Here is a 14588-nt window from a genome sequence, read left to right as displayed (position 1 = left end):
TTGCTAATGTTCTCAATGAATTCATGTAAATGCATTAGTCCTTGTGAAGGGCATTGAGATCCATTGTGTATGTAACCAGGGATAATTAGCTTCTTGGTTTAGTCCTTTTCCTTACAATGGTAAAAAAAAACAGTCTTTATACAGATGGCTGAGTAGAGACTGCAAAAGCTGATAACACCTAATGAAGAAGCTGAGGTTTATCTAAATCTCACATACATTTTACATTATTTGGCATTGTAAAATAGTCAAAGAAAGTAGAAGAAAAGGACGTGCTTGTCTGGGGGTAAATATGTATTAAGACGGTACAGACAGAATCTATTTGACCAAGGCCTGCATGTGTAATTCAGTCAAACATCAGCCCCTGCATCGTATGAGGCTCCAAGGTGAGTCAACAATAACATTCAAATAGAAAAACATAGTGAAAAAAACAAACAACAGTCCATTTATACAGTGTCTGATGACACAAATAATTTAAAGTTCTCACAGAAATTATATTTCCATTTTGATTTCTTAATATATTACCATTCTTAGTCACTGGAGCTTATTAAACCTAAGAGATAATTCATCTATAAGACATTAGTTTCTTGGATTAATTCAGCAAGCATACACTTCGATTCCCTGCTACACAGGAATCTGTACATGGCAGAAGCTTGTTGAAAAGCTGAAGCTTTAGGCATTTTAAGACATCGTCGAAAGCAGCTTTAATTCCTAGATACATTGTTTACATGGCTACGTGTGTTCACCACCAGCAGTGGGTTTTAGTCTGTTCACCTTAAAGTGAGATAGAACCTCAGGAGTCTGTCCTGACAGCAGACGGGACCATCATAGGCAGTGTGTACAACAGCTGAGTGTTCAACGTTCCAGCATTTGTATATTTGTGTCAAGTGTCCTCTTGTCTGCGGAGTACAGCAAAGATGTGTTTTCCTTGGTTAAGATCATCCTGATGTGCCATCCTATCGGTTTCTCCAAGAGTGTTTTTGTCTTGGCAGAGTGTCAGTTCAGTATTGTGTGCTTGGTAACAAGAGTGGAAACGACAGAAGTCCAGGCGAAGCCTTCAAGCCACATAAAGTCACAAAGGTGTTACAGTCAACAAGAACAGTGTAGAAAAATACAAGTACACATCAGATTAAACAGCAAAAAAGGGTGTGGGCAGGGTTTATCTTACTTCATTATCGTATTTTCCTCCCCAACCTTTCCTCTCTTTCCTTCCATTTCCTTCAATCCCCAGTAATTGGCTGATACTGCAGCTTATCACATGCTCATAGATCTCGTCTCTGTTGAGTGTGGCAGGACATTCCTTTCCGTTGTCTTTGTTTAATATACTGTACGCATGTGTTCAAAATATACACAGGCTGTAAACAGTGTGCTGGGATGGAACAGAATATACAGAGCACCATAGCGGCCTGGAGTCAAGCAGAGCAGTGTTTTAGATAACTAAACTGGCAGCTTGTGGGTATCTTACAGCTCTCTATTTCTCACAATCTCTTTCGGTTTCTCTCTCATTCACACAATAACACATCAACAGACGACACTACACACTGAGCTTGATGGAAATATATACCAGAAATAAGTGCACTCAGACAATCACTTGGAGCATTATGATACAATTGGCTGGGCAAAAAGTTCAACTGACTGTATGGATCTGTGCATACACAGGGCTGGCAGATAGTAGATGTTGTGCTTTTTCTATGATACACAGTTACTTGTGGTGACTTGAACTGACTATAAAGGCTTTGAATGCAAAGATGTCTGCACTGTGGATCGTATGTTTGTATCCCTATTCTGGAGTTTGTGTGGATTTGGACCTTTCTCTCAATCTTAACCTGTTTCCTCTCATGTTTACTGCTGTTAATTTGTCCTATCTTTCAAAATAGTTCCCACATCTTCTGATGTACACACAACCCTCTCTGGGTACTTAACATGGATTGTGACTTAATTATTTCAAATAACAAGGGCAAGAAGATGGGTTTGCATGACACATGCTTCTCGAGCAAGAAACTTGTCTTTCATAGAGTATATTGCACATAGCGGCAGTAGATATATAGGATTATAATGATGTCCATTTGCTTTTTAAGTATTATTCATACTAATTCATGCTACAATGAATACTTCAAAGGACATGCACCACTACAATAGCTGAATAGCATATGTTTGATATAAAGCTGATAAAGGACACACAGCCTAGGTCCTAGATTATATGAGCAAAAGGTGCCAATGGAATGATTGTTCATGTTCAAACTGCATGAGTATCAAAAAGAAAAGCAAATAGTGAGAACAAAAGAAAGCTCTTTTTCAACCCAAGATACAGTATGCCAGGTGGCAGCACATTTGTCTACAGCAATATGATAATTGAGCAACAACACCTTTAACTTGTTCCAGAGGCAGGCAAAGTTTACTAATTTTGATCAAGTGTTTAAGGGGAGTAATATGAGGTCGAGAGGGCACTGCAGGCTGAAACAATTGATCAGTTTGATCAAGCAAGGGACATGAATTTAACATGTTTTGCCAATTGGCTTTGTGATATCAAACGCAAGCTTTAAGTAGATTCAATCACTGACATTCCTTCTTGTCACTTATCCAGAAAGACTGAATAACACAAAGCTGGCATTAATCGTATGAGCAGAGATGGACCATGAAGGTCATATAGATCCATTTAAGTTGATCACTGAGCTCTTGGTTGTGCACGCAAAATGTTAGAGTTAAAAGCATAAATAGCCATTATACATAATATTAGTTAACTTTGCTGCCATAAAACTTGGTTGAAATAAGCCTCTGACAAAAACAAACAGTTTACAATCTTACTCTAGTTCGCTCCTTATCTTATTTTGTCTGTTTCTACAAACATGGAATGCTATGAAGTCAAGAACAGCAACATTCATGCTGGGCAGTGGTGCCAAACTGAACACATCTCACTGTAGAAGTGTTACAATGGACCAGGATGGCGGCTAAAGAGACACTTTAAGGTAACGTTAAGAAGACGAAGAAATAGGCACTCACTCAGAACGCTGCAGAGAAAATCTTCAACATCACCCATCTTAACCATCAAAGACGTAGATGAGAAGCACACATTCGTCATATCACTTTAAAAAAAGCATACATTATAATAAATCAAATAAACATTCATCAATAAATAAACATTCACTCTGTTAAGCTCGACATTTCTTCTGTCCACCTTTATGCCTGCACTGGCTGAAAACAAAAAAGGCAGTCTTATACTGTAAATCCACTTGAGCTTCCTAGAAGAAAAATGGCAGTAAAAAGAAGGTGTGCTATTGTTCAGAATTACAGCACAGCACGGTCATCTATTTCTTGGTCTCTACAGAAGCCACTAGCTTGTTCTAGACAATATGTAGTGAGGGTCTGGGGAGGAAAGCTATTGCACTCATGCTTTTTTCTCTCACAACAAATGACCATTTGGCCAAAAGCGTATTAGTATCGCTCTGTCTGTCTCTCGCTCTTTGTTGCGCACTTCAGTTTCCTGATAGAACAGCTGTGATCTTGGTGATTTAGTTTTTCTCTGAGTCAGGACCTTGGCAGTGAGAGCATCAGATTCATGTTGCTCATGAATGCTTATAGTAGTATGGCCTGTTTTCAATCACAAGTTAATAAGTTACATTTAAAAAACAGTTGTTATGCTGATATAAATTGTAGTCATTGGTATACCTTCACCCAGCGGCAGTTTGAGCAAGAAGGTAAAATCTGATGGTCCCTCAATGGAGTTAAATATTGGTTATTACTTGTTAGGCTACTAATTGACTACTGTTGTGAGCAGGATGACAACTGTCACAAAGGTAAGACTAACTCCATGCAGACACTGACAATATCCTAAATAAGACGGGTGGCGATTCTATGATATGCGCTGATATGTCCATTTGATGTAGGAGAACATGAGGTCCTCTCGACTGACAAGATGAATCCTACTCTTTTGTTCTGGACTCCCATTCTGGGTGCCACATATTGGCCAATAAATGGAGGTACATCTTGTTCCCCCGTTACAGACCCCAGCTGAAGTAACTAATCTGCAGTAGCTCACATTATACATCTGTACGCATCTTAGTGATGTTTACATAGTTAGTGTTGGCCAGGGTGCAGTTTCCTGTTTTCATGCCCTCTGGTCTGAAGTCCTCAGTGCTGTGGTTCACAGCCTCCTGGATCTCCACATAGTCAGATTTACTGAGAGTGGACCCACTGCCACTACACCCACTCCTCTTCAGATCTTCAGCTGAGCTGGCTTTAGGCACACTCGGGCTATTCAGATACTGTGCCTGTTCTTCGCCCTCTGTCTCTCTGTGGTAGAAGTAGTTAAAGTTTGACACAATGACAGGTACAGGCAGGGCAATAGTCAGCACCCCGGCAATGGCGCAGAGAGAACCAACAATCTTTCCTCCAATGGTTGTTGGGACCATGTCTCCATAACCCACAGTGGTCATGGAAACCACGGCCCACCAAAAGGCCTCAGGGATGCTGCTGAACTGGGACTGAGGCTCGTCAGCTTCGGCAAAGTAGACAGCACTGGAGAAAAGGATCACTCCGATGAACAGGAAAAAGATGAGGAGGCCCAGTTCACGCATACTGGCCTTCAGAGTCTGTCCCAAGATTTGGAGCCCCTTGGAGTGACGTGAGAGTTTAAAGATACGGAACACCCTGACTAGACGAATTACACGCAGAATAGCCAAAGACATAGCCTGCTGGCCTGCCTGTCCGTCCTCTGGCCTCTCTGCTAGCTCTGTACCCAGGGTGATGAAGTAGGGGATGATTGCCACAATATCAATGATGTTCATGATGTTGCCAAAGAATCCCGCTTTACTGGGACAGGCAAAGAACCTAACTAGGAACTCAAAAGAAAACCAGATGATACAGAGGGTCTCCACAATGAAGAAAGGGTCTTTAAAATAGGCTGAGTTGTCATAGGTTGAGGTCCCATTGGACCCGGACGGTAACGGATAATTGTACATTTCCTCATCATCGTTTCGGAAAACTGGCAGTGTCTCCAGACAGAAGCTGACAATAGAGATAAGAATCACCATGACGGAGATGATGGCAATGACACGGGCAGGACCGGAGCTCTCTGGATACTCAAACAGCAACCATACTTGTCTCTGAAATTCATTCTCTGGCAACGGCCGCTCTTCTTCCTTTATAAACCCTTCGTCTTCCCTGAAGATTTCCATAGCTTCCTCACCCAGTTCATAAAACCGGATCTCCTCAGAAAAAATGTCCAAGGTCACATTAACAGGCCGGCGCAGCCTCCCTCCTGATTGGTAATAATAAAGTATAGCATCAAAACTTGGTCGATTCCGATCAAAGAAGTACTCGTTCCGGAGAGGATCAAAATACCTCATCCTTTTCTTGGGATCACCCAGCAGTGTATCAGGAAACTGGGAGAGAGTCTTGAGCTGCGTCTCAAAACGCAAGCCTGAGATGTTGATGACGACCCTCTCACAGCACTCATGATCTAGATCTGGGTCATACTGGTCATGAGGCGGACCTGGATGTGCTGCGGCTTCATCCGCAGGGTCGCTGGTCGCAACCGTCATTCTAGAGGAGGATGGGACCTGCAGGATTCAGACAGTGTGGGGCCACTTCTGGGCCACGACGAGATAAAAACTCCACAAACGTGTCGGTTCAGGAAGGCTACAGGCAGTTCTGCCTGCGAAGAGCTACAGATAGGAGAGAAAGCAGAGAAAGAATGCAACATTAATTAAAGAACTATGTGTTTAATGTTGTGTTTTGAATGAAACAAGCAAGAAAGCTCATGCTTTTACATTGGGTTATCATTTTAAATTTGGAGCATGCATACAGTACTCAACAACTTGTATCAACTCGTTCATATTTTGTAACCATTCATGTTATGTGTTACATCTGTCAGCGACTGTAATTGTCAGTAATTCTTATAAATATCGTGCTATTTCCAAACCTTCCTGCAAACAGGCAAGTTGAAAGTAACAAGCAGGGTGAATGGGTGGGGGGGCAGAAGCACTTGAGCGCATTGGCTCCATCTTGTCTATGTGTATTAGGTTATGAGTTCTCCCTCATATGAGCACGCTGCAGGATCAATATGCCAGCCAGTAATACTGTATCAGCTCTCACAGGGTGCAATTATAACCAACAAATATGATTATATGTTGAGTGCCCCACTGTACAATCTCTCAGATGAAATCCTCTCTCTCTCTGTTTGTGTGATTTGACTAGGATTTCTTCCCAAAGCAGAAAAACTTCATCAAGTCAATTATCAAATTAACAGTTTATCAGTTAGTTATATTTGGGTATATTGGTCAGAGCCAGTGGTTAAAATAGACTATAATGAATCACTGTCAAGTTTGAACAGTTCACTAAAACCTTGACATTTCAAAGGCCAATGCACACACGCAATTTAAAAATATAAAATATTACATATGCTACTGGCTCTATTTCAGACACACTATTTTACTTTAAAGACAGCCACACATGTGTAATTTGGTAGTTAAAGCAAAAATGGATAAAAAAAAATCCTACCTATGTGCATTGGCGCTTGATAGGCTTGTTTACAATGGGTCCTCCAGTGGATATGCGTAATGGGCTCAGGAGAAGTCAAAAGTCAGGCCCCGCGGTCACAGCAGCTCCTCTGCCGGCCATTTATCACCCGAAGCTCCGGCTCTGCAGCAGCGCGTGAATGGGAAAGGGGACAAGGCGTGAGGATGCACGAGTTACCTCCCTCCGCTGTGCCCAGAAGATACATGTTGTGAAGCAGCTAGGCTACAGGTTGATGCTGGTGGAGGGAGAAGGGGGGCTGCGATGATGTTGTGGTGGGAAATAAAGTAAGCAAATCTTGAAATGCTTGGTATTAGCTAAACATGACGGCCCGATCAGAATAATACCCGCCTGCAGCAACAGCAAAGGTAGTCCTCTAGCCGGCAGACTTATTGATGAAGGCGCTGTTGTCAGTATTTCTATTCTGTAGCACCCATGCTTCGGCAGATTTCATCTAAAGCGAAATCACCTGTTTGCACTCTTTAAACAGGTCCGTCTGTTTTAGCTCGGTACAAATGTTATCCTCTTAATCTATTTATTAACTCCTCATAAATAAACTCCTCCATCTTTTTTCTGATGGGGAATATCAATATGAATACACCAATGATTCGCAGTATCAAATGGAGGCTACATCTCGCGACCCATTCAATGGAATAACGCTGTCCTCTGAGGGCGTTTCTCATAGATGAGGAACTATTTATTTTTCAAAGATTTGAGACAAAGCAGCCAAGTTCATGCACGAGGACGGTCAAACATTATATGACAGTGTTGCAGTTCATAGGCAAGCGCGAGGGAGTTAGTTGGAGTGGCAGGTGCCAGACATACTTAAACCATTTGCAGCCCTCTCGTGTGGATCGTGGACAGCCACAGCAGACTCCATGCACTAAACAAAGCAGCATAGCGTTATCTGTCGAACTACAGGATAATTTCAGATAATGACATGCAGGAATTCACCCTGGTTATCTTGGTGCGCAGACGCATGTATTTTTATCCAGTTTGTCTCTTCTTAAAAGCTGCCTTTGGGTCGTGAGTCCATTTCTTCATAGTCTGTCCTCCTTCCCGTATTTGACTAAGCTGTCCAGCGGATGTGTCATCTCATCACGACCAAGTGTTTTTGAGCAGCCGGCTCTTCTCATGTCTCTCAGATGTCACCATAATTCACCATAGTTGAGATGCGTGGGCTGCAGTCGGGCATCGCAGCGCATACTAACAGCTTCTTGCGCGCCTCGCCCCATCTCTCTGCGCTCCCCCTTCCCCGAGTCTCCTGTCCTCACTGCTCCACATTAAAGGGGAAGCATCGCCCACCACTGGGTGGAAACGGTTTTCAACAAAACATGTGCGTCTCAGGAGAAAACAATTGGCAATACTCGTGTATAAGTTGAAACTCACATGAGACCGTAATCTTTGCAAGCAGCCTGCCTCGTGCCACTGATGCATTTGCAACATGGAAGAACATTGATTAACAATGATGAAAACGATCAAATATGTTCTTGTGAGGGGACATGAGAAGTGTAAATATAGGATGGGACATTTTTCTACTGAACTTTAATGAGGGCAATTCATTAAGGAAAGGAGGGTTAATTAGCTATAGCAGCTGAACTTGTGTACGTCTCTGGTAACTGTTTGTCCCTGCTTGAACTGTTCTAGAAAAATACTCATTATATCATAATATTCTTAGATATGATTTGAGCATTCGACTGGGTCAACAGGTTTGTTTGTGTACTTCGTTGTCTGTATGCAAAGATATAACAGTACAGTATGCACTCAACCATTATGGTAGAACCCACAAGATGTAGTCTGCAGGTCAAATGTGCATGCCATCTGAGATCCTTAATGTATGTATTATAGAGAGCTATCTACAGTACAGTTTGTTTGTGGCTAGTTTTGCTCTGATCATTAACAGACCTAAATAATTACTGCTAGACCTATTGAGCACATGCACTTCTCCATACATTAACAGGACTTATGCTAGAAAACTCTTAATGCAATCACAGATCAAATCCATGTTAAGTTTAATGTTTGTACAGTTAAATTAACTAGGGCATTGAAGTTTTCCTGCAGACAGTCTTCCCTGTCTTTCTTTCCTCTACTGCTTGAAAGTGGGCCAGGTGAAATCCCAGATGTCTTCAGGCAAGGCGCGGGAATTCAACGCACATGAAAGAAAATGAGACCACACAACTCCCTAAAGAATACATGAGGAATACCACATATCCTCCCCCATGTGTTCTCCTTGCTCTTCCATTTTCTTTTGCCCAAGGACAAGTTGAAAGTACTATGCAAACCTTCTGCATTAAAAGTGTCAACATACTGATTAAGATGATGACATGGGACCACAGGGACTGCAGCAGTGGCTCACTCTGCACAGAGCTGATGGCTGAAGGTTTTCAAAGGGGAGATATTGACAGTTTTACATAAGCACACTGATTGATGGCCAGGAACTCTTAAATCCTAATCGTCCGTGAATGTAAATGAGGAAGGCCCAATTGTAAATGGAGGGCAGCTAAGAGCCAGGCCACCAATATCCAATGCTGGGTGTCAGTAGTTTAATGATTCATCATCCACAACCTCATTCTCAGCCATTACTTATAACACAGTTTTACTACCGGGGGTGGGGGAGAGGGCACGTAGAGTATTGTATATTAGATTGAGTTGGTTGGGGTTGGGGAAGGGTGAGTCACATCCCCTGATGATTAATGTTGAACTTTATTCTTTCAACCACTTTGAATTTGCACACACTGGTTAGAAATCAGTGTTCATGATCATTTCCAGTCTTTTCGTTTTCCCTTTAACTCAACCAACTTGTTTTAGTAATCTTAAAAATATCATAAATTAATAATCCATAGAACATATGTTACCGAAACCATAATTTAGGTTTACTATACCTGAACTTCATCTTCGGCTGCAAACCATATCAAGAAAACAATAGGAAAACACGGACAACCTTAACTCTTACTGTAAAGACAATATGCCTGATGTTTAAGAGAAATGTATCAGGGGCAGTTCCAGAAAAATATGTATAGAACACAGTAAATAGAAGCAGATTAGGAGAAAGTCAAAGTTGTAATATATTCAAACCTGACATCTCACCAATATCAATAAACAAAATGTCCATAAATCCACTGAGAAATCATAAGAAAAATATGTTTCTGCTCTTCTTTAATGCAAGTACAGGCAATCTAGTAGTAGTTCACTGTACAGCATTGGTAGACTGCCAACAGGAATGGCTAATAGCTAATGGGGCATACTTTTAATGCTGCAATAAACAACACATATAGGGTTAAAGTGTGGCTCAAGTTGTATTCCACAGAACTCATAACTCACTCAATCCAATAACACATACTTCCTGTTTTAATAGAAGGAACAATGGATTCCTTTAACCTATGTTTTTTAAATATAAATGTTTGGGCACAGTTTTCTTGATTTTGTCTATGGGGGGATCCTAAACAGTTAGACTTTGAAAACCCCGGATCTATACACTGTAAACAGTAGAATATCACTGGCATAGAGTTGAACAGAAAGTTTAAGGGCATTTCTCCTTCAACCATTTTAAATCTTCAATTCTGTCTCCAGTTTGTCTCACTTTAAGGTTGTGCCAAGTCTCAGTCAACGGGGCAATTGATTCTGTTTTGTGTTCAGCAGCGCAGACGACATGGAACCTCAGAGAAATGTAAGAATGCTTTCCAACTAATGACCCCACACGACTGCTGTAACCACAACCAAGCCATTTTACACTGTATGCCTTTTTTGATTTGGCAATTTATGATTGTATTTTCTGGACAGCTTGTACTCTAGCTGCTGGGCAGGGGCCCCGACTGCGGGGAGCCTCAAAATGTCTAGACAGAAATGTGGATGGAATAATAAAACAAACAGGAAAGTGCCAGAAATTCCCAGAGCTCCATGATGTTCACATAATATCCCCATCATATAAGCACATTAAATACAAATGTACTCTGAATTTATATGTTTTGATTTGTTACAAATAGCGCAGTTAAGAGTTAATTTTGAGATGATCAGCATATGTATGTGTCAGTGTGAGTCAGCACACCTAAAATCTCCACCCTTTTCTATGCAGCACAACATGTGGAAGTGAGAGTGGGAGGAGGAGAGGGACTAAGAGACAGAGTGAAGGAGAGAGGAGGGTGTTGATCCAACTTATGACAGCAGACTGCAGGGGATGGGAGGAGCTTTGTCCTGAATGACCTCTGCTGGTGCTGCAGCAGGTGATCACTCCATTACCACACTCTCACGCACACACACAGATGTAGTAACCTATGGTATTGGCATGTGCGTGCACTCACCACCAGAAGTGCACAAACTGAAACACATAAAGACAAAGTCACAAGGACAAAGGGAAACTAATTTGTCACCTTCGCACTAAAATTAAACAGATTGACAGCTTCACATGCCACAACAGTTAACACATGGAAATGCTCCTTCTATTCCTAAATAGTATTGCATGTTGGCCCCAATTAACCACTCCACAACAGCAATTCTTCTTTCTTTCTGACAGCACGCTAAGCAACTTATTTTGACCCTTCATTCTCTTTTCGTAATTTTCTCCTGTCTCTCCCGGCACTTCTCTCTCTAGGGTCCCTCTATATTTAGAGATTGACCTTGGAAGTTCTCTACCTGCCTGTTGAGAGCAAGGAGGCTGATTATGATTGCTGTTTTGATGATGAGATATGTCCTCACCTTCAGAGTAGAGTACTCCACTATTGATTCTGGATGTGGTTTCATTTTCTGTTGTTCTCACAGCCTTCAAAAACAAGGAAAAATCAATAGGCTAACTGGTCTGGAGGCGTGGCTTAACTTAGAGAGGAAACTTGGGAGTGCATTAATGATATCTATACTGCATGAAGAGGTTTGCATGGCTGCATATGTGTGCAATATGCAGATATCTTCTTTACAATGGCAACATGCTTAATTGAATGTGCAGTGAAAGCAGAGAATGTTCCACTAGCAAATGCTTTCTTCCCATACTGAGAGCAGCAGTTAAGTGCCTAACTAGTCAGTTCAGTGAAATCAACAGTTAATGTATATCAGTCTGCAGTCTGTTCTGTTTGTGTCTTCTTCCGTCAACTTGTAACAACATGGCAGAGCCGGCATACATCCCTTTGGGAAGGCAACACCTCACCCTAAACCAGTGATGGTGATGGGACCAGAGGGTGGACCACATGAGGAAAGAAAAGGGAGGAAAAGCATTAGAGGATGTCCAGGATTAGCGGCATAAGTGGCATAGAGAAAAAGGATTGGTGGAAGAGGGGACAAACAAAGTTCTCAGTAAATGAAGTTAGAAGTGTGCAGGAAAAGAGATGAAGAGAAGGGAAGAATAGAGGTAGAGAGGTAGCAGATAAAGGTCACAGTGACAGAGTGATGAGTCATCCAGTAGAGCACAGCAGCATCTCTCTGCTTCACGCTATCACCCTCTCCACCATCTGTCTGTTTGTTTTGACAGAAAATTGGGAATGATTGGCAGCGGATTAACCCTTCGAACTACTAGCAAAAAGTAATGTGTCTTAACATTTGGGTCTGAATATGCTACATATATTATGTTAATGTTTGTGGCTGCATGTGTTTGAGTGTATGTGTCTAAGATTATTTTTGTTGTTTATTTTGCATGTACCTCTAAAGGGAGTCCCGCCTCGTCTCCTGGGCCTTTGGCTGGAAACTGCAACTGATGAGCCAATCAGCATCAAGAACTAATACCTTCTTTTTTTTTAAGACACTCTAGCAACAGCATCATCCCCCTTAGCAACCATCGTTATAGCTTCCAATGGTGTGGCTCTGCTAGTGAACTGAAAGTCACAGAGAAAAGTGCACTTGGAAGTTGTTGAAATGTTTATCTCCTGATTAGTATTTTAGGAAAATTAATCATTTATCTGCTCATTTCAAAAGGTTAATATTTTTTAATGTACAATTTTAAACAATAAAAGTCTAAATACATTTTAAATATATAATCAAAAGTTTGTCTCAGATGGCTTTACAACTTGAGTCTCATGAGAGACTCCCCATCATTATAACATTGGTTTATATAATAACAAATTAACAATGAATCTACCCTTAAAGCAGCTATAATTTATATTTGAAACAAAATAAATGAATGAAATGACAATGTGAAAACAATGTGATAAGAAATGTGTCGCTTTTTGTCATAATCATACTGGGTATTAATTGAATAGGCAGCTCTATATGAAGCAGTCTAACATTATTTGATTGTTCACTATCAGTGTTGTTTTCAGCTCTGCTTAGCAGCAATAACCATTTTATGGTAATCAATGTGTAAGCAACTGTTTGACATATCAACTTAAAGGTTATGATTTATCAATGTTGTGTTAAATAATTATTTATGCTGCCCCAAGTGTCACCTCTAACAAAAAGATCAGTTATTTAGTGATGAAGTCATTTTATTTTTCTATAAATGTTGGTATATCCTTTAATCAGTAACTGCTGCTGCTGGTGTGTGTGTGTGTGTGTGTGTGTGTGTGTGTGTGTGTGTGTGTGTGTGTGTGTGTGTGTGTGTGTGTGTGTGTGTGTGTGTGTGTGTGTGTGTATACAGTCTGGTGTTGGCTCAGGACTGAGGGGTGTTGGCATTGTCTTAACTCCACTTAGACCGACTGTTCCAATGGAGACCCTTGATGGTGACACCCGATCTGTCTTTACTGGCAATACACTGATCCTCTGCCAAAGACACACACACACACACTTGTTTACAATAACTCAAAACACATAGACACACACTGCCAACGCCCACCCTTCTGAGAAGTCCTGTACACACAAACACTGCTGTTAGTATTACAGACAGCTTAAGTGGTGATCCCTTCAATGCACCTGAATCTGTTCACATGGCCACTCTCTTCATCTTGCAGACAACCCTCCCTTGTTGCTATGGAGATTTCCTGATGTAGCGCCATGGCTGGTGGTGAGCTTTGATGACATCACCGGTATTTTTGTGATCTCAAAGGCAGTTGTATCTTTCACTAACATGTTTTTAATATAGCCAAATAAAGAGAACCAATCAGTCAGAAAAAATTAAATGTTTAAATTGGAGAAAATGAATTGTGCTGCACTGATAAACATTGGGAGTATTTAGATTAAAACTATCACAGCATTTCCAATATGGCAAAAAAAAAAAAAAAAAAAAAGGTTTTGATATTGGTGGCCACACAATAGCCTAGAGAGATGGCAGAGTTATTAGCAAGCTGGTGGGCTCCCTGGAGCAATAAAGCACACTTGCTGACATACACAGGATGACAGTGTGATGGCTGTAAACCTCTGTTAGAATGTTAATATTTACCTCCTGCGGCACAGCGATGATATGAAGTTTTCCACTGGACTCACACACAGTTCAATTCTCTGTGCAGTTCAGGGAAAAGCCAAATGTTTTTGCAATATTGTGCTATAAAAGCAATCATCTCTTGTCCATGCACATTTTAAAATGGGTGAGGTTGCAGAAATTGTGTCATAGAGCATAGTTGCTTTTACTTTTATTATCATACTTCTATTTCAGTTGTGTTTACAAATAGGATATTTTCTGTTTGGCACCAGCTGTTTAGTACAACCCCAACCTGTGTTGTACGAGACAGCTGCTCAAGGGCTACACACCAAACCCTGTTCACTATACTAAAAGAGTATGATGACAATAAACCATTTTTTTCTGTCTGTCAACATATTTATGGATGATAATACCCCTATAAATCTAGGACATTAGAGCAACATTGAATGATTAAAGCAACTTATAATCACACACAGAATCACATTCGTAAGCACTGCTATTACTTGTTCTAGTGTCCTACTGCAAACTATTTGATGTTTTTGGTCTGCCCTTATTTGCCCTTCATCCTGTTAAATAATGAAATCCAAATTAAATATGTAGCTTATACTAAACCATACCAAAGTGAATTATAGAAAAGGATTAATTCTACAGAAACATCAACACAGACAGGGTAATGCTGGTTCAAATGTCTCTAATCATGAAATCATCAAAACCACACAAATACGGTTTATAAAGATATTTTCCCAGTTCAATTTTCTCATTAATTAATAAAAAATCTCCTCGCAAATAATGACAGTACTACTGA

At 40.8% G+C, this 14588-nt stretch overlaps 1 protein-coding gene across 1 annotated transcript; it reads right to left on the bottom strand.

The window, feature by feature from the left end:
- Positions 1-234: 234 nt before the first annotated feature.
- Positions 235-5553, bottom strand: kcna2b (potassium voltage-gated channel, shaker-related subfamily, member 2b). Its single transcript, XM_034144741.1, has one exon. It carries the CDS (start codon positions 5535-5537, stop codon positions 4035-4037), a length of 1503 nt encoding a protein of 500 aa, XP_034000632.1. The 5' UTR covers positions 5538-5553; the 3' UTR covers positions 235-4034.
- Positions 5554-14588: the final 9035 nt, after the last annotated feature.

The sequence above is a fragment of the Trematomus bernacchii genome, unplaced genomic scaffold (assembly GCF_902827165.1).
Source record: "Trematomus bernacchii unplaced genomic scaffold, fTreBer1.1, whole genome shotgun sequence".
Taxonomy (NCBI): domain Eukaryota; kingdom Metazoa; phylum Chordata; class Actinopteri; order Perciformes; family Nototheniidae; genus Trematomus; species Trematomus bernacchii.
The sequence above is the reverse complement of the archived record's forward strand: the minus strand, read 5'-3'. Positions and strand labels throughout refer to the sequence as shown.